A 23,551-nucleotide genomic window follows, 5' to 3' on the forward strand; every position below is an offset into this window, starting at 1 on the left:
AGTCGGAAAACATTAAACAATAGCTGAAGAGTAGGTCACATGACAAAAACAGCTTCAGTTGAATTTACAAAACAATAGGAAAAAATGAAAATATGACTTTCATTTGTTTCATGTATTAACATGTCAAAAGGTTACATGAGATCTGTGTGGATCGATGAGGAGACTGTTTAAATCTGATGTTTCACTACGAGCGTAAAGAGCTGATCAGTCACTCAGGCTAAAATGTCACAAGTTTATGTCAGAAGTTGTCCGTTTCCATCCCCAATTAAGCACATTGAGTCTTTTTGAAAAATGCAATAACCACCTCAAGTGAGTGTGAAAACTTTTTCCCAGAAGTTTTGGTCAGATTTGGCCGCTAATGGATCATAAAGGTCTGGCAAAAACTGCAGCTATGTAACCTACATACTGAAAAGCTTTGTCTGTTATATCATGCCACACATCCTCGTGTTTGTAAAGTCTTACATAGCTGCTGACAGCGTAGCTGCAGACAGGTCACCAGCAGCGACAGAGCCTCGCGGGCGATGATGGTATCTTTGATAGACACACTCTGCTGTCGGACACATATTCCTGCATGCAGCGCTGTTGGGGTCGTCTCGCCCTCGCTGCTGGAGCTGCAGTTACTTCCTGCAAACAAACACAAGACATTTGTCTTTCATTATTTCACTTTTGTTTCTGGCAAAGTAAATGCTTTGGCCATGAGCTGTTGAAAACAAATGGCAGGAATGAAGTTGAACAGAATAGTTACCACACCCAGTGACAGTTCTCAGCTTATATGTTAAGAACTTGTGGACAATAGGAAAGCACCTGTATGAAACGAAAGTGAATTTTCTGTGTTTCACCTGTGCTGCTGACTCTAGTGCGGACTCCCGGCGCCAAAATGGTGCAGTGGGTCTCTCTGATTGGCTGTGGGCTGCCAACCAGATCCAGACGGCCCGCTGCAGCTGCCCAGGTCAGACGCATGAAACAGGCCACAGTAGAGGTGAAGTCACCCACCTCCATGGTCTAGAAAGAAAAACAAAAGACATCACAAGATGAATCTATGTGCTGAATGAACACTATAATTGTTCTGCTCGATACAGGAAGGAAAGTGTATTTGATCTCATTACCTGAATAGCAACACGAGCAGCAGGTATGATCTCCTCGACTCTGATGGAGGAGCGCTCAGACAGAGACATCTGCCTGTAGGAGGACTTCTCTGGCGTCCCACAGAGAGACAGCTGTCGCCCGGCCCGTCCTGCGTTTCGAAAAGGACGAGATGACAGCGAGTCGCCATCCCTGATGACATCATCATCCAGCGCTGCAGGCATGCTCTGGCCAACCAGAAGAAACCTGAAAAAAGAAAAGAAAAAAATGATTGAGTATGAAGTCTAACATGGTCCGGAGCCCAGAGTGTGTGTGTGTGTGTGTGTGTGTGTGTGTGTGTGTGTGTGTGTGTGTGTGTGTGTGTGTGTGTGTGTCTGAGAGAGGCATTGTGCACCTGGCCAACTGGAGACAGATTGAGTAGACTCCTTGTCTGGTCTCATAGTCGACCTCTGATGGGATGGAGTCTCTCTGCATGACATTCACCACCAGACTGAGGAGGAAACACAGAGAAAGACAACTGTCAGGACAAACTGTGAGGCGATTTGTACAAAAGCATACACGAACGTGATGCAACTTGACAAGTTGAAGCAAACAGCAGACAATCAAGACTCTTTTCTTCAACAGGTTTGTTCTCTCCGTTACCTGAGGCCTCCTGCTTTAAGGAAGTTCTCGCAGAAGGACTTGCTGCTTGTTTTGGCCATTTCATCATCCGACGTGGGCATGAGCTTTGAACTTAAAACCTTAAAACGCACAGAAATAGCAGAAGGAAGAAAGCAGATGTCAAAGTGGTCAAGTTTAAAGTTTGAGAATAGGTGTTAGATATTGGATGATGATGTGCACGTGGACGTACCTCCAGGTTGTACAGCACTCTGAAGGTGGACATGCCTGGGGCCGAGGATCTGAAGAGGGACTCCAAGATGGACGCTGCACTGGGCTGGTGCTGCTGCTTTGAGGACATAGATGGAGAACGAGATCCTGTCCCCTGGAACAGTGTCTTCTACAGAAAAAAGACACAAAGAGATGCAGTAGAGGACAGATTTATTACAACATAGTTGCTTAGAGCAAAAGCATCGAATAAAAACAGAAAGATAGAGAACTGAAAGCTTTAACATTCAGCCTTGGTAGTCTGAGTGTACCTGGTGGCTCCACACGCTGGATTCTTTGGGAACAAAGTTGTCGAGAGCATCCTGCACCTCTGGATCTGTTGGAATGAGCAGCAGCAGCTTCCTCACACGAAGTGTGATCCTGGAGATGACAAGGAAAAAGTAAACGTGTTACAGTTAACCTTAACCAGTTGAAAAAGTATTATGAAGTATTTTTGTCAACACAAGGGCTGTGTTGCATGCATATGAACTGTTTATCTTATAGCATTCAGGTAGTTATAGCAGTTCCAGGAGAAAACCACTTGTCCCCAAACAAATGTCACAAGGTGAAGTAGAGCATTAGAAAAGGTTGATAAGAAGAGCAAAAATTTGAAAAAGCTGCCACAGTTGCAGTTTTTAAATACGCTTCTGCCTTTTTAGAAAACAAGTTAATGCATTTTGCTCTGAGAAAATTAGAAAAAGAAGAACAACAAGCGGTGTGTTATTCCGGATATTTCCATAAAACATTTCTGAAGACCTTTATCCATTTTCTCTCAAAGATAGTAAGGCGACTTATTTCGTTTCCTTCTACTTCTTTCGGGGTTAGACTATTGGTGTACATCATCAGCTCTGTTCTATCCAACTCTTCACAAAAGTCCTCTTTGTGAAGGTTAGTAGATACGTTTAAAAAAAGATGCTGGAAACAATTTGTATATTGTTTTTTGCATCATTTCAAAAGACTGCTGGACAATTAGATAGAAACACAACTTTCAACAGGACATTCGTTCTTACCTGGATTCGTCTAAGTTAGCCAGCTGATAAAGCATCTCAAACACATTACACACCAAAGCCATCACCACACCTGGCAAGGACTTCTCCTGGAAACAGAAAAACGTGAACACAGCCCGTCAGATTTGATCAAAGCTGGAGTGCGTCAACAGCTGTGTAAGTTTAAAGTCACGTGTCTGAGCTGTTACCTGCTCCAAGGCGTAGGCCGAGTTGAAGACAGCTGAGCTGGAACTGCTGGAGGCGGAGGCCGAGGACTCGGAGCTGCCAGACGGAGTGCCTGTGCCCGAGCTCTTCACAGTCAGGCTCTGCTCATCGTTGAAGCCAAGCTGGGACAGCAGCTTCTGGTCCCGATTCATGGTCAACTAACACACGGTGGAGGAGGAGTGAAGGGATGGTGTGAGAGAAAAACAGGGATTGAGGTTGTACGAGGCTGTGTTTCCCCTGCCGCACAATGGATGCGGCGAACCAAGCCACCAACAAAGAGGAGGTGGCGCCCGGCCCTGACTGATTTTTTTGTGCACTGATTTGCAGTTTGTAATGTGTACTGGCTTCAGGGGAAACACATGATTGGGAGAGGGGTAAAATACTTTGATGAGGGAATAAAAGGTACAATTCTGTTTTTAAAACAAAAGAGGAACACAAAGTCCCTGTTACTGACAGATTAACATGAAGACTCACCACACTGTCGTGGGCAAAGATCTGGACATTATCTACTGGGCAGCTCAAGTGCTCAGAGATCTTCCACCGGATGCTTCCTATTGTCTCATTACTGTGAGTCTGCAGGACACACACAAACACACAGAAGCACAGAAGCACACACAGAGCAGTTATTGTCTCTGCAGAATTACCTCTACACAACACCAGGAAAGGACTTACAGTACCTCTAAGGTGAAAGTGTCTTTGGTTGACTCATAGGTGATGTGAAGAGTAACAGGGTGTCCATTGTACGAAGCCCCATGAGGTAGAATAGTGCGAGGAACTGAGTACATATCCTACAGAGACACACACACAAAACAATGAAAATTCTCTTCCTTGTGGATTGTTTCGCATGAATTACTATAAAAGGTGAAGAAGACGGTGCTTACCTCTATAGTGATGACATAGCGTTCAGCCAATAGCAGCAGTCTTTCGATTATCACCAGCTTAGTTGATCTGGAGATGATTCAAAAAGAAAGGTCAACCAGAATGAAAAATGTTTTACTTGTGTGTCTTACACTAGAGCTGAAACAAGTTTAGTTAGTCTGTTAGTGGATTGAAAGAAATTTAAGTGCCCACTATTTTGATATTCGATTAATCACTAAATTGATTTTTGGAGCAAAAGTGCAAAGACAGTTGCTGGTTCCATCTTCTTAAATTTGAGGATTTGCTGATTTTCTTTGTCATTTATGACAATAAATGAAGAGTATTTGGGTTTTGTTTTCAATTGTGATGCTGTTTGTGACATTCTATTGACAGGAAGATTAATCAAGAAAATAGTCGGCAGATTAATCGATAATGAAAATAATCGTTAGTTTCAGCCCTATCCTGCGGTAGTTAACCTTTGCACTCCATTAGTAACGATTAGTAAGACGTCGGAGAAGGAACACTTCAATCAGACATGTTTTAATAGGTTAAGTAACCATGTTCTTACCCAAACCCCCCTCTGTACCTGGATGGAGATTGTACAGATGTGGCCACGGTCGGCATGGCAGTGGCCGTCAGCATCTTGGTTGCCCTAGTAACAGCATGTGTTAAAGTAGGCCCTCCAAGGGCCGAGCTGGCTGCCTGAGGAACAGAAATGACCTTTCAGGAGTTGATTTCTTTGAAACGGCACAATCACTCTTCACAGTAACATATTCCACCACTTACCTCCAGTCGCTTGTAACAATCAGCAATGAACTTCTTGTGCAAAGACACTGAATCCTGTAAGGAAGAGAAGTCATTCATATTTGTGGTTTCAAGTTATAAAGAAGGGACACTTGTACCCCTGTTTCATAATGACACTATCTGCAACATATACGCCACAAATGAGGGCAGACTGCTTGAGGACTGGGCCAGAGTCTGTGCGCATAGAAAATTATACTGACCTTCTTCATCTTGGGATTGAGGTTAGTGTAGCTATATGTAATAATGAGCTGAATTGCTTCGTTGGCTATCTCTTCATCAGGGGTTTCCATGGCGATGCGCCAGATAAAATCCATCCCTGCCAGGTCAAGGCGTTCCACGCACTGAAATCAGGCAACATAATACGTTTAATATAAATGTCAGATCTCAGTGACACAAAAAATAACACATCATCAAAAAGATGCGGAGAAACACTAAGTGAGGACTCACCAGCTGAGTTCCCTGGCGCTTGAGGCGATGGTCACACAGATTAACATTCTCAAAGAAGGTCTTAAACAAATTGAAACCTGAGAAACACAGAAAACATGTTGTCACATTCTTATTCATGAGTTAATCTTGACTTGTTGTGATGCTGTTGACTGTGAATCTCCCAGCAGAGTCTCTCACCATTCATGGTGATCTCGTAAGGCTCCAGTTTAAGGATCTTCTCCTTGAAGAGCTGCTGCTGAACATCACTCTCGAGGTCATGCTGTCCTTTGGTGAACCACTCAAAACACATCTGCACACATGGAAACATACCACATTTACTGCACCATACCACAGCACTGTCTAGTTTCTTTTGATTAACAAGGAGCAGCTGGTGCACTACTTTTGGTTAACACCACCTGACCAAGGTCAGTTAAAGACATTCAATCAGTCAGACTGTAAGTGTCATAATTTGATCAAAGTTTTCTTATTTAAGTCATCTGAATTTACAGCATGTACTTGTACCTGCCTTGGGCACTGTTATAAAAGATAAAAGAGCCTGAATGTCAACTGTTTGTAGTGCCTTTGTTCCTCCTGAGCAGTCATCCAGAGTAAGGTGATTGTAATCACACACACACACAAACAAACAGCCAAGGAAACAAGTTTCATTAGCAGAACAGATTTCATACCTCACGGTCAAGTTCACAGACATCTGGCCCCGACACCAGGCACTCCCAGAGCTCCTTGGCCCTGTTCCAGACCAGGTAGAGGCTGGCTTCCTGGAGGAAGAAGGCCAGGAAGCGCAGGTGGCTGTCCAGATACTAAACAGAAAACCACACTGAATTCAGCAACAACACACTGTCAATATGCTGTATAAAAGTGCTGCACAAGTCTGATTACTTCATGTGTGCTGTGTAAAACCTACTCCCAGCTCAGATAAAATTATGCTTCAAGTGACATTGCTCATAATGTAAAATGATTAATTGTGATAGTAATCATCAACAGTAAAGATAATGAATAAAATTACATGACAGAGAAGGGAAATAAAAAACAAGTCCAGACAACTGATAATCAACTTTAACTTGAGTGAAACTGGCAAAGACGAACCTCCTGGTAGGTGTATCGTCCGTCCACCAGAGTCGAGCCTGAGAGGCCGTTATTCCCTCCAGCCGTCACAGCCAGTCGATGGCAGCAAACTAGGGATCCTGTGATCAGCTTGACAATCTCAAAGTTCTTCTTCAAGTCCTGGATGATGCTCTGCAGGGAGGCAGGGATAGGTTACTGTAGCAACACTACACTGACTGTACGATGGATCATTATCGATGTGTTTGTTTACTTGCATGTGTGTGTTACCTTGTCTTGTTTCTGATAGGTCTGCTTGATGAAAGAACGGGTGATCTCGTGCAGCTGACGGAGAGCAGGAACAACCCACACAGCCTGTGGACTGCTCTGCTGAGAGGCCTGTGGAGACACACACATACACACACAGGCCGATACATTGGATAATGATTTCTACTAAGGCAGAACAAACTCACAAACAAATGCTACAAAATCAGAGGGCTGTGATGGATTTTGTTAATCAGATTTGTGTCATCACAGGCTCTCTATTATTGTAGCTGTGTGAACATGAGAAAGAAAATCAGAGCCAGGGATGTTACAAAATGTGCTCCAGTTTAAATTTGTTCTCTTACAATTGTATTTAAAGCCAAAAGTCAAATATCAAACATGTTCTTCTTTATATACCCAAGGCTCTGATTCGATCCCTCCTTGCATGAGTAAATGTGCGAGCACTTCCACCAAAGCTGACCACTGATCCAGCAGCTCAAATCACTCCCACCCAGGACAAGATAAACACCGCTGTGTAATCATTAGTCAGTGCCAAAGCCCTCTTAGTGAGGCAAGCAGAAGATTAACAAACACCTGGTTTAACTACCTCACGTTACAATCAAGTGTGAAATTATCAACCTGTGACCAATGAAACCCCTTTGTGGTCAAGCCCTCCTCCACGATTGGCTGGCAGGTGTGAAGCAGCGAGATTGGACACAGATCAATCAGTGGAGTTATAAGTTATATTGGCTTCTTCTCTTACTTTGGCCAAAGAGTTAGCTTTCTTCTTGCCCCAAGTGCCCGTAAGAAATGAGCTTTGGGTGTCGCTGGTTTTACTGTCCTCCTGAGTGTGAGTCTAGAAACATAAATTTTATTTGAGGTGGGACATCTGTACGCATAGGTAACAAGTGAGTTTTTGTCAGGCTGAGAAGTACATTTCAAAGTTAGAAAAGCATAGAAAACATTAATAGTTGCTCGGTTGTGGTTACTGTAGGTGCATCAGGGGGTGTTTTATTCACCTTTACCTATATTATGACACATATGATACCTATGAGTTGCAGTCAAGGGTCCTTTAGAGGTATTGATCTGCAGTTGGGATCTGCACAGTTATAGCTGCAGTGCAGGACGTTCACATATAAATGAATGTCTGTTACTTTGAAGCCCTCAACATGTGAGCTAACACAAGGGTAATTGAGCCTATCACTGCCAGATAAAATGCTCCGTAAGTTGCTGTATACCGGAGTTTTTATATCTGGAGTCTGTGGCGATTGCTACAACTGTGTTTAAGTCAATTGTTATTCATATGTTTTCTACATCAGCCTCCCAACAGGATGAATTATAGTTCTCGACAAATACTTTTAAAAACCCTTATCTTGACTTACAACTACATTATAATGTGTTAAAAACCATTTATTAAATGTTCATGTACTGTTTTTGAATGCTTAATGGGCGGGCAGGTGGGTGACTGTCGATAATAACCTTAATCAATAACAGTGAAAGGTTATCCTATTCAAAATTGACTGGTGTAATCATAAGATGTGTAGTGTTCATGTCAAGATGTTTTGACAGATGACATTTTTATGTAAACATTAATAAGAAGCGATTATGGATAATCTGTCAGTTGACTCAAGATACTGAGGCAGTGGAACAGGACGATGAAGAGTTATTGGGTGACAATGGCCAAGTGTTTCTGGCACAGTCTGAGGGGCTGATCAACCAAGAGAAAAACCATCAGACCTTTGCCTTGACTTTCATAAAAAAGCTTTAAAATTAATAATGAACTCATGACAGACACACATTGTTTGGTCCCATCTCAGTTACCCTGGATGACAGACTGGGACGCACTCAGATGGAAGAGATGCAGACAAACAAAAGTTGAAGGGTAATATGCAGCAGTGACAAGGACGTGCTAACTTTAGAACAAAACTGTCACAGCAGGGAGAAAAATGTAGGGGCCCAATGAGGTTTTTCCTTTAAACATGTTGAGCAAGGAACAGCCTTGTTATTCTAATATGAACAGTAATATTCACTCTTAGAGCCACTAAACTGCAGTTTAAACTGCAATTAACGCCGGCCTCCACAAGCACAGAGACACCGCTCAGCATCTGGAGAATGTCTGTCTCACCTTTTTAATGTCCTCAATACATTTAATGATGTAACTGCGTTTGACGGTCTCCTTGACAGCGTAGGCATCGCTCAGAATCCCCAGATGCTCCTCCAACGCCTGCTGAACTAGACTGGTAGGCAGGGTGGGGAGGTGAGCCAACTCCCACAGCACCTCCAGCACCTAAACAGAAACAGAAACACACACACACACACACACACACACACACACACACACACACACACACACACACACACACACACACACACACACACACACACACATTAGATGATTCACACTTCACTGTAATAATGAAACATACTGACTCATCTGTTTTATGGCGGTTATATCAACACACCTTTCCAGCTGTGGTTTCAGAGCGAGCCTCCCTGCCGATCCTCCCGATCAGACTGAGCAGCTTCTGCCTCACACGGTCACTCTCAATCTCCCAGCTCTAATCAACATGCAAAAAAAAGATTATTAATAATACCACACACAGACTTCCAATTCAGTTTTCATGAAGATAATTAATTCCCAAAATGTCACAGGGACAGCACTGACCTTCTGTATGAGGACAAAGAGGTGGGTGAGTTGATCGAAGCTGAACTTCACAGCAGCAGCAGCAATGATTGTATGAATGTTTTCTATCACAGTTGATGACTGGCCCGCCTGAAACGTCCACACAAGAGGCATTTGTCACACTCTCTGAAACTCAGTTCAGTCTAGCAGTTACATGTTTAATGACTATGTAACAACGCAGATGTGACTGTGTTGTTACTGCTGTGATGTGTGCTCTGGTGCTGACCTGTATCCTCCAGATCTTGGAGAGTTCGTCCAGCGACAGTTTACTTCCCAGTAACTCAATGATTCCTTTAATTCTCTCACAGTACTGAGCCTGGTCAATGTTTCCTGGAACACAGAAATATCCAATAACCACCGAGAAAACATTCAACCTCAGGCTAAAGCCTCGTCATTTCTGTCTTGTTTGAGTGTTTTGCAAAGCACTTTGTGGCATGCTTCACTTTAATGTGTTTATGGCAGGATGTGGTGTATTTTCTCACCCTCCAACGCTATTGATAGGACTGAGTTCTCCACCAGCCAGTCCAGAAGTTTATCTGTGTCAATGGCATTTTTCACCGTCTTAGACACTGTACTCTCCTCTATCAACTTTGTCACCTTGGGAGAAGAAGATAAACAAAACGACATTAACATGAGATTAAAAACTGATTAAAAACCAAAGAAAAAAAGGTTATTTTGTCTAATTAAGACTTGACAGTTCAGATCCTTTAATAGCTGACCTCTTTGAGGGAGTTCATCTTGGTGGAGAAGTGAGGGGTTTTGAGCATGCGCAGCAGAGTGTCCAGCCGCAGGTCATCCACCACAGTGACCAGCTCCCTCTGGAACCTCATACACAGCAGCTTGATGGCTGACAGCAGGTCTGGGATGCTGACCAGACGCTACGATTAAAAGACAAATGAGGAACAGCTTAGTTACAACATCTTCGTTAAGTGACAATCAACATACACAAGTACATACACATACGATACGGTAACATTAACAGTAAAGGTTAAATATTGTGTCCCACATGTCTGCAACACTATAGTACTTCATTATAATGCTGTTTTGTCACACATTTACCCTGAAATAATTTAATCACACTGCCCTACTTTGTTTACATTTTCAAAAGAGCTGATTGTGCTATTATTTCCTCCTTGTTAATCTCCTCCTAGTCTAAAAATACAGGTGTGGCAGACCCAACAGTTCTCCACAGCTCCTTTGCATTTCCTCGACCACGCCCACTATTGAACGATCCAATCAAATCCAAGTTAAATCCCTCTTGTAAGTAAACTGCGCCCACATATTTATTTAAACAATGGAAGATTCATCCATCACTGGCTTCCCAACCCTAATGTAAAAACAAGGTGCCTTTTCTCTGAAGCAAAACTCATAAAGAGGGTGACAAATATAAGAACTCTACCTTGTCTTTAAGGTCTTTTTCCTCCAGGTTCTGTACATATTTGATCATCTTATGGATGACTGGATCGAGCATTGGCTAGGAAAAACAATACGAGAACTGGTTAGTCCCTGTGGGGAAAAACTGGCTGATGCAGCAGCAAAACAGTAAGAGGATACAGCAAATGAAAACAGCTTAGACATCATGTAAACAAAAGCAAGTGATCATTTCAACACTGGGAAAAAAGTTAGACAGTAAACAAGCTGACAAGTCTTGAATTACATTACAAGGAGAAATAGAGAAAGTGCTAACATTCACATGCACAGTAGAAGCAGTTGAACCGAATACAAATGACCAGACTGAGGTCAGTATACTATCATCTACTGTGTATGTGTGTGTATTAGGGGTGGTGAAAAAAATCGATTATTGATTAATCACGATTATAATATTGACGATTATGATTCGATTATTAAATTTCCAAAACTCGATTAAAAATAATAATAATAATAATATTTTTTTTTTTTTTTTTTTTTTTAAATAGTAATACAAACCGGAGTCCTCTTACTGGCTTCCGCTACATGGTCCACAGTCTGGAGCCAAGATATGTTATTCCATCCCGGAGCTTTTTCACACTTAAATCGATTCCAAATCTTTACAAGGAGACAAACCTTTCCGTGCAAGTGTCCCTCAACTCTGCTCACAGGGTAGCAATAACCTGCGATGCCTGGACATCCAGAGCTACAGTCTCATATGTGACCGTTACAGCTCATTATGTCAGCAGTTCATGGAAGCTAATGTCCTACGTACTTCAGACAAAAGCCATGGATGATAGCCACACAAGCGCAAATATGTGTGAGTTTTTCAAAGCAATGGCAGACGAGTGGGGAATAGAGAAACACGCCCTGGTTCTCGTCACCAACAATGCTTCTAACATGAGTCCGGCTGCTGAGCTTGGCAGCTTTCTTTTAACAGTGAAACACTACATTTAAAACAAATTAAAAAATTATCATTTGGATATTACAGTTACACTATACAATATTGAAGGTGCTGTGAGGTGTTACTCAAAAGATAAGTAAAATAATTCAGTAGTTGACTGATGTTAAATGGAAGATCAATAATCGAAAATCGAATCGATAATCGCTAATAATCGAAAATCGATTTGTAATCAAATCGAGACTTCAATAATCGGAATCGAATCGGGAAATTGGGCCGATTAACCACCCCTAGTGTGTATACGGTAAGGCTTACCTGTACAAGGCTGGAGTTCAGGTATTCTGCACCAACTCCAAGAGGCTGGACCAGAGCTGACACACTCTGTGCAGGGAAACAGAAAGAGACAGAAGAACTCAGCCATGATACAAACCACATCAGAAATCAGCTTATCAATACCAGATGAGTATGACTAACATAAGAATAGCCCACTGTAGACGCTTCAATAAAATCTGTCTTGTGACACCCGCACAGATGTGTCAATTCTGATGGCTTATCAAAGCAAACAGACAACAATGGCATCCAACCACTCCTCTCATACTGAAGAGTTTAGGTCAAAGGTCAAACTGTGTTTAAACTGATACTATGTTTTCACTGCTGCATGAGAGGGAGCAGGAGTGAGCGTAAACAGATGTGAGGCTGAGTTTCCAATCCCGGAGCCCAGCTGTCATTTGTCATTCAGTGCTAAATCACAGGAGCTCAATGAATGGTTCCCGTGTTCCTGTCTTTTTTTCTCTGGCTATCTTCCATCTCTGCTTCTGGGCTCCTCCACCTTCCTCCTCCATTCACTCATTCAATTCCCCCCCTTGCACTTGACTTCCTGCTCAAAGCAGACAAATGAATGAGTCACCCCTGGGAGTCGGTAAAGGAAGGAGCACTCCTCCATTATCTTTCCTCCTTTCACTTTCAGTCTCTCTTGTGCTTAGAGTACGTTAGGTGGCTGATAGCTTACACACTCTGCTGCGCTCCCACTGCCGCTGAAGAGTGCAACAGTGGTCCGCAACCAGTCCCTGCCTTATTAATATGCTAATGGCTAGAGGGAGTGTGCATGCATGTGTGCGAATCAATGGCTATGCACTGCTGTGGTTCCGGCCAGGTTCCCAGAAGGAAGCATCAGTACAAGGATGCCTCAGAACACATAACACAACAGAGCATTTCAACCATCACACAGCGGGAGGATGAGAGAGTGTGTTTGTGTGTAAGTGAGTATTAGTGAGAAGGGGAGAAGAGAGAGACATTCAGCACCCTGCAGCTGAGAGCCGTGGGGGTAAACACGGTGACCTTTTGCCTGTATAGGCTGTCTCGAGCGCCCCTCTTCATCCGTCAACTATTTCATCACTCCGGAGCTACGTCAGAACATTTGTAAGGAAGGCAAAAAGATGAAAGGAGGGACGGGTCTGCTTACAGCGATCTCGATTTCATCAGCGTTGAGCTTAGTCTGGATGGCAGTGAATCCTCCCAACTCTCCGAACTTGACAAAAAAAGAGGAGAAGAGAGGGGACAGATGAGGTAAAACTGTGAAACAACTTCGTCAGCTGTATATGGAGAGATAATATAAAAAGGATGACTGCTCGTTACTCACTCGATTCACTAAATCCACCAGCCAACCGTGAGGCTCCTGAAAGAGATAATTATGTTTTCACTTTATTCAACAATGTCATTGAAACCTACTGCAGCACACACACACACACACAAGCACATTAAGTTTTCTGACAGCTGTTGAGTGTCAGTCACACATGTTCTGCTGATCCCTGTGGCTCAGTTACACAACAGCGGGGATGAAGAACTCGTTGGCTGCCTCTACACACAGCTATGAACCATAAACAAAGGCTAATAAGGAAGTGTGTATATCAATACTAGCACAGCTTTACATATTTCAAAGTGCATCTGGATTTAACAAGCACTCATTAGACCTTACAAAAGAAACAGTGCAGGAAACGTACAGACAAACAGGGGTTCCCTTACTTTCTGGTAGGTGTTGCTAGGGGAGACAGCGAACATGTTGGCCTCTTCTCCAAAAACTTCAGCCCAGTTCCTCTGACAGGCCTTCATGCGGTTTTTAAAATGGTACTCATTGTCAGGGTTGAAGGCCTGAACATGAAATTAAAGACAAAGAACATAAATATGTACATTACTACTGACATATTTATACATTATCATGTCACATGCCTGAATTCTTAAAAACTGAACGAGCATTTCTTGTTAAAAGTAGACAAATACTTGTAAACAAATGTACAGATTCCCTAATTATACACAGATATGGATTAACTTAAAGACAGCGATGTAATGTAAGTAGGTACATCAACTCAAGTACTGCACTCGTACTTTACCAGTGTCTAATTTTCTCCACTCATCCTCCTTCATAATTCCACTCCACTACATTTTAGAGACAAATATTGTACTTTTACTTCACTACATTTATTTGATAACTTTCGTTACTAGTTACTTTACAAATTTTCAACACAATATCTTAACTTTTACTCAAGTAATGTAAAAAAAACGTGTCTGTTGATTCAGAGCACGCTTTATTGTCACCGTTTATAATAAAATTTTACCATTGCAATAAGAATGCACATATAAAGCAATTATCAAAGCTGATCATCCGGCATGTAATATCGACTGATTCAATATTTCAATTTAAACTTGGCTGTGATTACTTGGAGATTTGTTATGCCTTGAACACACTGCCAGCATGAGCAATGTGGCTTCATCACTGAACTGCTTGTGCTCACATGCGTGTCCACACGGATCGCCTCGCTTCTGTAGCGCAGCCACTGCCAGCCCCATCTTTCTTCAAGGATTTTGCCTTTTATGTATTTTTTTTCCATGTCTTTGACACATTATACAGATATAGACATTGAGACTGTAGGGAAACACTGCTATAACGTCCATAGGACTATAAAAAGATAATCTGCACTCTCTAGTTTTTCTGGGAACTGCTTGCAATGCAGAAGAAAACGGCGAGAAGCTGGAATGGAAAGTAAGAGGGTCCGCTGTGAGAGTGCTGCTAACGCAGGCAATGTGTCCTTGGCATTAATTATAGGTTTTCCGCTTATCGATTTCAGACGATTTCAGGGGTCATTTATTTACTTCAAAGTTAAAATATATTTCAAGAAATAATTCAAAAATCAAGAGGCAAATATTAACAGTGAGAACAGAGAGAAAACACACCATAGTCAGGACTCCCATCAGGTTTATAGGTACGGGGTCCTGCTTGACTCTCTCTGCAACCAGCTCCACCAGCAGCATGAGCATGTTGTAGATCCCCTCGTGAATCTCTGTGCCCCATTTGTGCACGGCACTGCTGGTCAGCAACTGGTGACAATGAACAAAACAGACACAAAGGAGGAAAGTTGGCACAGCGTATGTTAACTAATAAAGTGCTACACAGTCACTTATATGTCTGGGTCTTCACTGCTCACCTTTTTAAAGGCCTCTGGCATGCAGCGGTCTATGAACCGCTTGCAGTTCTCATCAGCATCAGCAAGACCTGGCAGAGAGGGAAATGTTGGATTCACAAATTCATGCAATGTCTAAAAATGGAGAGAAATTGGCTGTGACATCAGAGCTACAGATTGAGCCATGTGATATAAGTGTCCAAAATAACAACATGTGAATAACACCCATCGGTCCAAACGAAACAGGCTGCCTACACAATTACGCAGATTGAGAGCATTTAGTTTAAAGCAGACAAAAACAAAATTCCTCCCATACAAACATGGTCTTACCGTGCCGGGCGAGGCAGGTGGATGCGATAAGACACTTGCCCAGGGACTCCTCCCTCTTGTAAGGTATCGACCAGTGGTCCGTGAAGACTCGACTCTCCAGCTCGTACAAGTTGGTGGTGGGAAACTCCATGCTGCCCCCGGAGCAGTTCCCATTCTCATCGTTGCTCCTCTGTAAAACACACATAAATGACTAAATTACATCCTAATGCAATGAGTGACAAATCTCACACAGCTGGTCCCTGCTTCGACCATTGTTTTGTGACACCACTGTCCTCTGCGCAAGGATAATGCAAATGTCCTCAGGCAATGCGAAAGTCAGACAGGATGATGCTCGATTCGTTTCCTCCCTCTGGGAGAAGAGCGATAGCAGCCGGCATTAGGAAAGTGTGTCCTCTCCTCAGCGATCTGCCCTTCATCTCTTCATCTTTTTGTCCATCTCTTTCCTCGAAGAAGCTCTCCAAACAAGTCCAGACAGGCACTTGTTTTCAAATGCTTCACCATGCGAAAGGGTTGTCATGTGTAAGACAGGGTGTGAGAGCTAAAGTCAAATCTAATGAAAACCCTGCCACATGACACGACACTTTCATGTTAACAGGATGATGCTAAGATTTTTTTCTGCAGTCATATCTAAACAGATGAAATGCAAGTTCAAATTCAACTCAAAGACAACGTTTTACCTCCTGCATCTATGGTCCAAAACGCCTTGCTTAGGCAAAGCCTTTGACTGCTAACGGCAGTAAAGTCTGTGAGTCCGTGTGGTGAAAGCAACAGCAGACAAAGGATTTTTGAATTATTTACATTATAAAGTTGTTTACATATTCATGAAGTTATGTGAATATTTATGATCAAACTGCAGAACTCCCTGCTCTGAAAGATCAGTGGAACATACTTACAAAGCAACACTACAGTACTCCACTTATATTGCTCTCTTTGGAGGCTTGGCCGGCAGAGAAGCAGCTCTCACTACATTGTAAGTGACCAAAACTATTAGCCTACAGCTCATTTGTCCATTCTGTTAGCGGGGCACAGCAAAGTATAAATAGTTAGATCAAGTCTTACCATTTTGAATACATCAATATGAATGTGTCTAGCGCATGTTTTACTGCTCAGCATACTGATACATATATCGTGATTGATTGGACATAAAGAAGAGGAGAACAGGATGGAAGGAATGGAAGCAGAAAGCAGAGAAGCATCATATTTCATCCCTTCCCTTTCAAAGAAAATTAGAAATGACAGACAGATGGATGAGAGGAAGGAAAGCGAGGGAGAGAGAGAGGCTAACCTAACACCGGGCTTAGAGAGCACTAGGTTCAAAGACTAGAAGAGCCATTTCATTGCTGGCAGGATTTCCAGAACCAACTGAAAATCTGGGTATAAAATCTGATTACAGCATACAGATCCTCCGACAAATAATCAACAAGCAGGAGGATAAACATGCAAATAAGCTGCACAGCGCTCAACTGTTTCAAGCCTTGTGGGGCAATGTTTCGGGTCTCAAAGGCACAGTATGCATCTGTTTGGTTGTGCAGGGCGATGAGGTAACTCAGCGCCACTCTGTTACTATGCACCCTGCAACCCTCCTGGGACCCCCTGCAAAAAAACTGCAATGTGTTTGTGTGTGTCAGGGAGACTAGGGGGGCTATATTTAGGAGCATAACATGAGGCCAAAGACCTATGACACGCCTCTGAAGCACAAACAAGCCAGACAGAGGAAGAAAAGAAAGCAAACAAAGCACTTTCATCTTCGGGGCTTATTCCACTGACTGCATGTGTCAGGACTGTCAGTAGTTAATGTCGCTATAATATAAATGAGCATACAGAGCAAAAACTACTCTAAGATGCATCAATCACACATTAGACAAGTTGGGACAGATGGAAATATAGGTTCAAATTACACAACTTGGCATGTGTCACATACTGTATGTCTGCACATATAGGAAAGATAATGTTGGCAGCTGTTGGAGAGATTTAAAGAACTGAGGGAACGAGTCCCTTTGGTCTGAATTGCTATGTGACAACACCATTATTGGCACATTTAGAAACAAATAGGCTAGTTATTTACAGTGAACTGCAGGTGTGTGCTATTTTCTGCACGCTGTAAATGTCAATTGCCATTTAAACTACACTCACTGTTACGGCCTACATCTACAATTGTGAGGAAGTTAGAGGAGCAGGAAGACGTGAAGGAATTGGCCTGTAGATATTAAGACCAGAGCAGAGATTTGTTCTTATTCAGCTGACCCATAATCACAGCAGCTCAAACAGCATTGCCATCAAATGAAAACAACAAGTGGTTGGGAAAAAAAAAACCCTGGATAAACAATCTTACAGATCAAATGATTTGTGGCTTTCTAGGAAAGCACTGATCACTGCACCATTTTAGAGGATCTGGGAAAGCAACAGGTTTGAGGTCAAGTTGCTGAAGAGAAGAGAATCAGCCTCGAGGTGTCAGTCAAAGCCATCCTGCCATGACTTGTACTGTATGTACAGCTGGCTACATGTAGTTTACTGTTATTACACCACATATGCACGGGAATTAGTGCCAAATGATAAAGACCTGCAGGTAAATTACTGACAACTGTCATATGGCTGAAGGGGAGCCAATGGCAAGCCTTACAGCATCAAATGCCACTGGGCCTTACTGACATGCTTTGCGAAGAATTTCAGACATGTAGACATGAATACGGTTTTTTTTAAGCTGAGAATGTTAACAAAAGAATAATCAAAATGGCCACGTATGTCAAAGACATTGCGAAACCTCTTCTGAGTCCGGTTCGAGTGGACTGCAATCTCGGTAGGAGCTGTGCACGGTTGACGCTGTCATCCAACCGGCCAGCTAACTCTGGCTAACCTCTGCAAAGCACACCGAATAGATCCAGCCAGCTGTCGGCATGCTAGCTGACAGAACCGCTGACCCACAACCAGAGTACCTCCTGATTAAATATCAGAGTGCATTCCCCCACAGTGATGCCCCTGTGCACACCTTGTCCAGTCACTGGCGCGTTCAACTCACAACTACCGTTAGCTAGCCAGCTACTATCGGTAGCTAGCTCTGTTAGCTTGTAAGTTTAGAATAGCTTTTTCTCCTCCATAATTTGAGCAGCTTAGCTTCACGTTAGCAGACAATTCTCTGGTCACTATGAGCCAGTGACATACACAGTCCCGGAGGAGTGGAGAGTGATTTCAGCTCCTGCTCTGACAGCTCACGTTGGGCTCGGTGCATGTAGCATGGAGCCGCTAAGTTTAGCTAGTTAAATGGGCGAGCCCACTCTCTCCCCCAGTAACTTACAATGTGTTCACTCCCTCGCTCCCGCAGTTGATGTTCGGTCAAACGCAAAGTTGTTCTTACCTCGCTGTCCACTACATCGTGGTATGCAGGCGGGGGGTCGAATCCTCCAGTCCCGGTGCGCCCGCTAGTTTCCCCGTCTCCACTCGTGCCCAAGCCGGGTGAAGGCCCGCTCTCCATCGGCTCGTATCCATACCCGAGTCCGGGGCTTTCGTTTGTCAGGAGCGCCACTGCCTCGTTGATATCGTTCTTTGCCAGCCGGAGCGCTTTCCGTATCACGTCGGGGTCCGGGAAACCCATGCAGAGGAGCGTGGTTATATGCTGCTCCTCTTCGGTCTCCATTTTCGGGGTGTCTCCGTCTCGCAGGCTAATAGTAACGGGGTGTTCGGCACAGCCCTGTAGCTGTGCACGCCGCCATGTTTACAGTCGACTGCTGCTAGCCTGTCACGATCTGGCTTCCCCCACAACAGCGCCGACACAGGTGTTATGGCGACTTCTGTCCGCCGAGAAACTGCATGCTCCTCGCGGGAGCGCGCGCGATGAAAATTCCTAGACATTTAATGATTTCTAGGGTTAATGACTAATTAACATTTGTACTATCGAGTCTGTCATTTATCTACGGAAGCCCATTGATGCCAGGATCAAAAAATAAAATAGAAAACCAGCGTATTTTTTTTTAGATGAGATTGTGACCAAACAGGGATTTTTGCATAATTTATGAAGAAATATCTTTAATGTCCCTGGCAGAAATTTGCTTCACAGTGATGATGGTGTAACCTTGTTAAAAAATGCATAAGTGAAAAAAAATCTACCAGTAAAGGCTATTTCAGCTAAGATTTCTGAAAATAGCACAAACTTGTAGGGCCAAGTGTGACAGAGAAACTCTAGCTGCTGAGAAAAGGATCACCTATTATTTCAGATGAGATGAGAAACTGTCATAAATACACATGAAATTATGTTACAAAACAATCACATTTTTTTGTCTTTATTGGGGAACAAAACATAAACCTAAGCATGGGATGAAGGTTGACCTCTTGTAGTTACATATTGTGATGAAAATACTAGGAAACAATAATGTAATTTTGGGGTCCAATATAGGATCCATGATGATCAAAACTAAAGTTTGTAAGGAACATGTGGCTTTTGTGTCAGGATATCATTAGATCATAGACAGTAAAGTAACTTAATGCATATACTTCAACTCAGAACACACATTTTGTTGAGTTTTATTGGACAAAAGACCGTACATTGTAAATAGCGTTGATTTATCATCGCTCACAAATGCCCTGTCAACTTTAGACGCATCTTTTCTTGAATAATATCACTAAAAGGTAACTTTCATTACCGTATCTGTGATCATTCATGCATTTTGTACCATCAGCATTAGAAAAAGAGGAATAAATAAATAATAATTATCGTAGTGTTACTCTGGAGCACCACTTTTACAGTATGACAGACAGCAAATGTTAGAAAATGTGACTTTTTTGATGGATTATGACTTGCAGACACATTACTGGAACAACACATTTATATTCTAAAGTTTCTGTAAAACATCGGAAAATCAATTGAATAAACTGGAAAGTTAAATTATCTTTTTATTTTATATGTATTTATTGTACTTTGAGACTAAATAAACACTCTGTAATTATTCCGCTGGCACACCGCAGCCTCCATAACACCTACATACAGAAGAGCAATGCCAATCAAGACCTTTTCCTCAGAACAAGTGTACTTTTGTATTTCTAGTTTTATTTTCTAGTGGACAATTATTTACTATTTTGAAGAACCCACTAGTGATCAATCAACAACCAAACAACGGAGTACAAATTTAAACACACACTTATAAATCAGTAGTTTGGTAATAGCATAAACATTTATTAAAACAAGTTGTTTTAAACACGTCTGACTGTAATTATCCATTAAATCCTCGCAGTCGCACAACATAAGGGCGTGGCAGTGCGCGCGAGTAGGGGTGGTGGTTGTGGCGGCGGGCGGACGTCACGTGATCACTCAGCTCATGTGACAAAGGAGAAAGTCAAAACAGGAACAAAATGGCTGCAACTGGCGACGACGCTGCAGCAATGGACAGCATCTCCAGGGCACCAGCGGCCCACCTGGCGGCTCTGAACCCGGTCATGAGCAGCAGCCCCGCCGCTCAGGGAGAAGGACCGGAGGTTGTGGCGGAAACCCCGGCGGTCGTTCCCAAAAAGCCCAGTACAAACAGTGAGAGATGGCTCCTCGCAGCTTCCGTAGCCCGCTAATGCTAACGTAGCATTCATCAACAAATTGATGCTTTCTAGTTTAAACTTGACTGTTATACAGCATTTTTCTGTATTTTCCAATACTTGACTTTACTGTTTTTCACCGTGGGAATGTTTAGTGTTTAAACTGGATGTCAAATCTTTGTTACGTGTTGTGTTCATCCTGCTCTTAATGCCTGTGGTCAGGTGATGGTGGTGTGGAAACAGCAGAGGAGGCTGTGGAGCCTGCAGAGCCTGATATCAATGAGCTGTGCACTGACATGTTTGATAAGATGTCCGTCTTCCTGCAGGGAGAACTGACAGGTCAGTTAACATAATGCTCTCTTCATCCTTTTTCTCATATTTTTTTCCCTGTTCTCCATTATTCTCAGTCAGAGCAGTGATTTGCTGCTTTTTTCATGTTTACCTCTCTATCCCTATTTTCGTTTATCTCATGCATATTCTCCCCCTTCACGTCGTTGCATGTTCAGCTACTTGTGAGGATTACCGGCTGCTGGAGAACATGAACAAGCTTACCAGTCTGAAGTACATGGAGATGAAGGACATCAGCATCAACATCAGCCGTAACCTGCAGGATCTCAACAACAAGTGTGAGTGTGTGATGCAATATCTGCAAGAAAACCCTGTGTCATTATATCTTTTCTGTGTTTCTTGTTCATACATTATTTATAGCGCTGCAGTATGGACATCTGACTAGTAAGTGTGTTTCCTACAGATGCGAGCCTACAGCCCTACTTGGACCAGATAAATCAGATCGAGGAGCAAGTGTCTTCACTTGAACAGGCTGCTTACAAACTGGACGCGTACTCCAAGAAACTAGGTAAGACAATTAGTCTACAGATAGATGCATGTTTTATGCAGGGATACATGATACTGATAACCAATATTTTAAGAAAGGCTAAGATGTAGTGGATGATTTAATATTCCAGAGCTCTAATAAAATCTGTTGTGTTTGAACTTGGAGACTTTCCCCCTTCTACTGGAACTTGTATTTCAAGTTACAATCATATTGTCTTCCTCTGAAACTGTAGAAAAAACACTAAAAGTCACTGATTCAATTACCCACAATTTCGGACTGATACATTAAAAATAACTTATTATAAATATGTCAAATAATTATTAAAACGTTTCTTGAATCATGAAAGCCAGAAATGATAGATGTATAGATGGTAGAGCGGTAATCAAATGCAGTGATTATTGAAGTCTTTAGGCCTGTCCATCAGCGGCTGTCTTAATGTCTCGCAGACTTCAGGTGTTGACAGTAAACGCATCACAGTGCGTATGGCGACATTTGGATTCAGTCTTCTTATTTATTAGTAGATTGCAAACCAACTTTAAAGGTGCATGTCGCCACCTTCTGTATGAAGAGTTTCTGAATGGTGAGCTTTTTTAGTCTCTTTTGTCTCGTATGTGGGGCACAGACTAATGATAGCACAGCTGCGTGTGTCAGGTCATATTGCACAGCACCATGAAGTCCACCAGCAGATGGTGCTCTGACACCACAGACAGTCCCCTGCTTCCGTTTATCTTCATTGCCACTTTCAGAGAGACGTTATCTGATTATGTTGCATTTTATCTGTGGAGTGATCAAGTTCTTGTCTTTAATTATCTTTACAGAGGCCAGATTCAAAAAACTGGAGAAGCGATGAGGGGAAATAAGAGGCAGACTGACGGTTGGGGTGCCTTCTCACCTTCTTTAACCCAACTCGGCCGTGCCTTCCTCTCCCCCTGCCAGCAGGGCCGGGAGCTGCGGGGAGGATGTGAACTGAGACTGAAACAACAAACAGTCAGAGCCACTTAGACACCAAGAAACGACCACGGAGGAAGCAGCTGAAGGCACATGAATTAGTACTGCAGTGCTTGGCTTAGATTTAACTCCTGTATCACTGGTTTTGGCAGCAGTTGCGTAGCCATGAGTGTGTATGGTTGTACACCCACGTTCTTTTTCAGATGCACTTGCTAATTACTGGCATATCCTAACTGAATGATGGAATCAGAATATACTAATTTGCTACTAAACAAAAAGAAACGTCAAGCAGATTGACGTGGACGTATACCACAGGAGTATATAACAACACCTTTGTCACATGAAGATACTTTAATGATGAAGCATGCTCATAGATCTGTTTGTAAAAATGTCCCAGCACTCTTTAATACTGAGCTTTTCAGGCCACCGACAGACAGAAATAGAAATGGTAACCTGACATCTATGTTGGGCTTTGTTGTTACAAATGTATATTTTGGGCAAACCGTTCCACAAACAGCTTAAATTATAACATGTGTTATGATTAAAAACTACTGTGTAGAGAGCAGCTGGAAATCGCACTACAATCTTTGTAGATTGGGTTTAAAGTGTGCACATTCAAAAGAAAGTTATTTGAACTGAATTATTGTGTATTACGTCTATCCTGAGATATTGACACTGACAACTGGAGTTTTTCTGTAAATAAACCATGATGTGCATATCACTGCATGACTATTTACTTAAATTGAAACTACTACTGACAGCAGATGGCAGACCTGCACCGTGAAAGGGACTTGAATAGATCGACAGTGGATGTAACAAATAGTGTATAACTCTGGAAAAACTGATCCACTGTTGAACGATGTCTGAGTTTCAACCATATCAGAAGTGGAAGAGTGAGACCAGCAGAAA

General features: G+C 42.6%; 2 protein-coding genes across 4 annotated transcripts in view; one reads left to right on the top strand and one right to left on the bottom strand.

Annotated features, from left to right (window-relative positions):
• The window catches only part of usp24 (ubiquitin specific peptidase 24), a 33,483-nt gene extending 14,357 nt beyond the window's left edge, over positions 1-19,126 (bottom strand). Inside the window, exons 1-36 of one of the 3 annotated variants that reach the window (XM_030432957.1) lie at positions 18,698-19,126; positions 15,346-15,514; positions 15,040-15,107; positions 14,789-14,932; positions 13,583-13,708; positions 13,200-13,235; positions 13,023-13,088; positions 11,876-11,941; positions 10,652-10,726; positions 9,972-10,130; positions 9,735-9,849; positions 9,479-9,582; positions 9,235-9,342; positions 9,032-9,127; positions 8,695-8,856; positions 7,333-7,425; positions 6,597-6,704; positions 6,351-6,500; positions 5,933-6,064; positions 5,445-5,556; positions 5,268-5,344; positions 5,021-5,161; positions 4,803-4,856; positions 4,603-4,718; positions 4,040-4,106; positions 3,836-3,946; positions 3,633-3,731; positions 3,143-3,316; positions 2,958-3,043; positions 2,220-2,328; positions 1,934-2,080; positions 1,726-1,823; positions 1,478-1,573; positions 1,107-1,329; positions 840-1,002; positions 463-624 (exon numbers count right to left, since the gene is read on the bottom strand). In XM_030432957.1, the coding sequence (XP_030288817.1) occupies positions 463-624; positions 840-1,002; positions 1,107-1,329; positions 1,478-1,573; positions 1,726-1,823; positions 1,934-2,080; positions 2,220-2,328; positions 2,958-3,043; positions 3,143-3,316; positions 3,633-3,731; positions 3,836-3,946; positions 4,040-4,106; positions 4,603-4,718; positions 4,803-4,856; positions 5,021-5,161; positions 5,268-5,344; positions 5,445-5,556; positions 5,933-6,064; positions 6,351-6,500; positions 6,597-6,704; positions 7,333-7,425; positions 8,695-8,856; positions 9,032-9,127; positions 9,235-9,342; positions 9,479-9,582; positions 9,735-9,849; positions 9,972-10,130; positions 10,652-10,726; positions 11,876-11,941; positions 13,023-13,088; positions 13,200-13,235; positions 13,583-13,708; positions 14,789-14,932; positions 15,040-15,107; positions 15,346-15,514; positions 18,698-18,976 (4,291 nt within the window). In that variant the 5' untranslated portion in view covers positions 18,977-19,126. Of the gene's footprint in view, positions 1-462; positions 625-839; positions 1,003-1,106; positions 1,330-1,477; positions 1,574-1,725; positions 1,824-1,933; positions 2,081-2,219; positions 2,329-2,957; positions 3,044-3,142; positions 3,317-3,632; positions 3,732-3,835; positions 3,947-4,039; positions 4,107-4,584; positions 4,719-4,802; positions 4,857-5,020; positions 5,162-5,267; positions 5,345-5,444; positions 5,557-5,932; positions 6,065-6,350; positions 6,501-6,596; positions 6,705-7,332; positions 7,426-8,694; positions 8,857-9,031; positions 9,128-9,234; positions 9,343-9,478; positions 9,583-9,734; positions 9,850-9,971; positions 10,131-10,651; positions 10,727-11,875; positions 11,942-13,022; positions 13,089-13,199; positions 13,236-13,582; positions 13,709-14,788; positions 14,933-15,039; positions 15,108-15,345; positions 15,515-18,697 lie in introns of all 3 variants that reach the window. The other 2 variants (XM_030432956.1, XM_030432958.1) reach the window with 2 other exon arrangements.
• A 1,505-nt stretch (positions 19,127-20,631) lies between these two features.
• bloc1s2 (biogenesis of lysosomal organelles complex-1, subunit 2) lies at positions 20,632-23,363 on the top strand. The gene is made up of 5 exons (XM_030432232.1): positions 20,632-20,857; positions 21,082-21,198; positions 21,366-21,485; positions 21,611-21,715; positions 22,513-23,363. The coding sequence occupies exons 1-5, from the start codon at positions 20,686-20,688 to the stop codon at positions 22,542-22,544; spliced, it is 546 nt and encodes a 181-aa protein (XP_030288092.1). The 5' UTR covers positions 20,632-20,685; the 3' UTR covers positions 22,545-23,363.
• Positions 23,364-23,551: the final 188 nt, after the last annotated feature.

The sequence above is a fragment of the Sparus aurata genome, chromosome 11 (genome assembly GCF_900880675.1).
Source record: "Sparus aurata chromosome 11, fSpaAur1.1, whole genome shotgun sequence".
NCBI lineage: Eukaryota > Metazoa > Chordata > Actinopteri > Spariformes > Sparidae > Sparus > Sparus aurata.

Bases quoted from the DNA above. Each gene is read 5' to 3' on its own strand.
- bloc1s2 (XM_030432232.1), top strand. From the start codon at position 20,686: ATGGCTGCAACTGGCGACGACGCTGCAGCAATGGACAGCATCTCCAGG. The intron at 20,858-21,081 runs GTGAGAGATGGC...GCCTGTGGTCAG, and splicing joins CAAAAAGCCCAGTACAAACA to GTGATGGTGGTGTGGAAACA. The intron at 21,486-21,610 runs GTGAGTGTGTGA...TGTTTCCTACAG, and splicing joins GCAGGATCTCAACAACAAGT to ATGCGAGCCTACAGCCCTAC.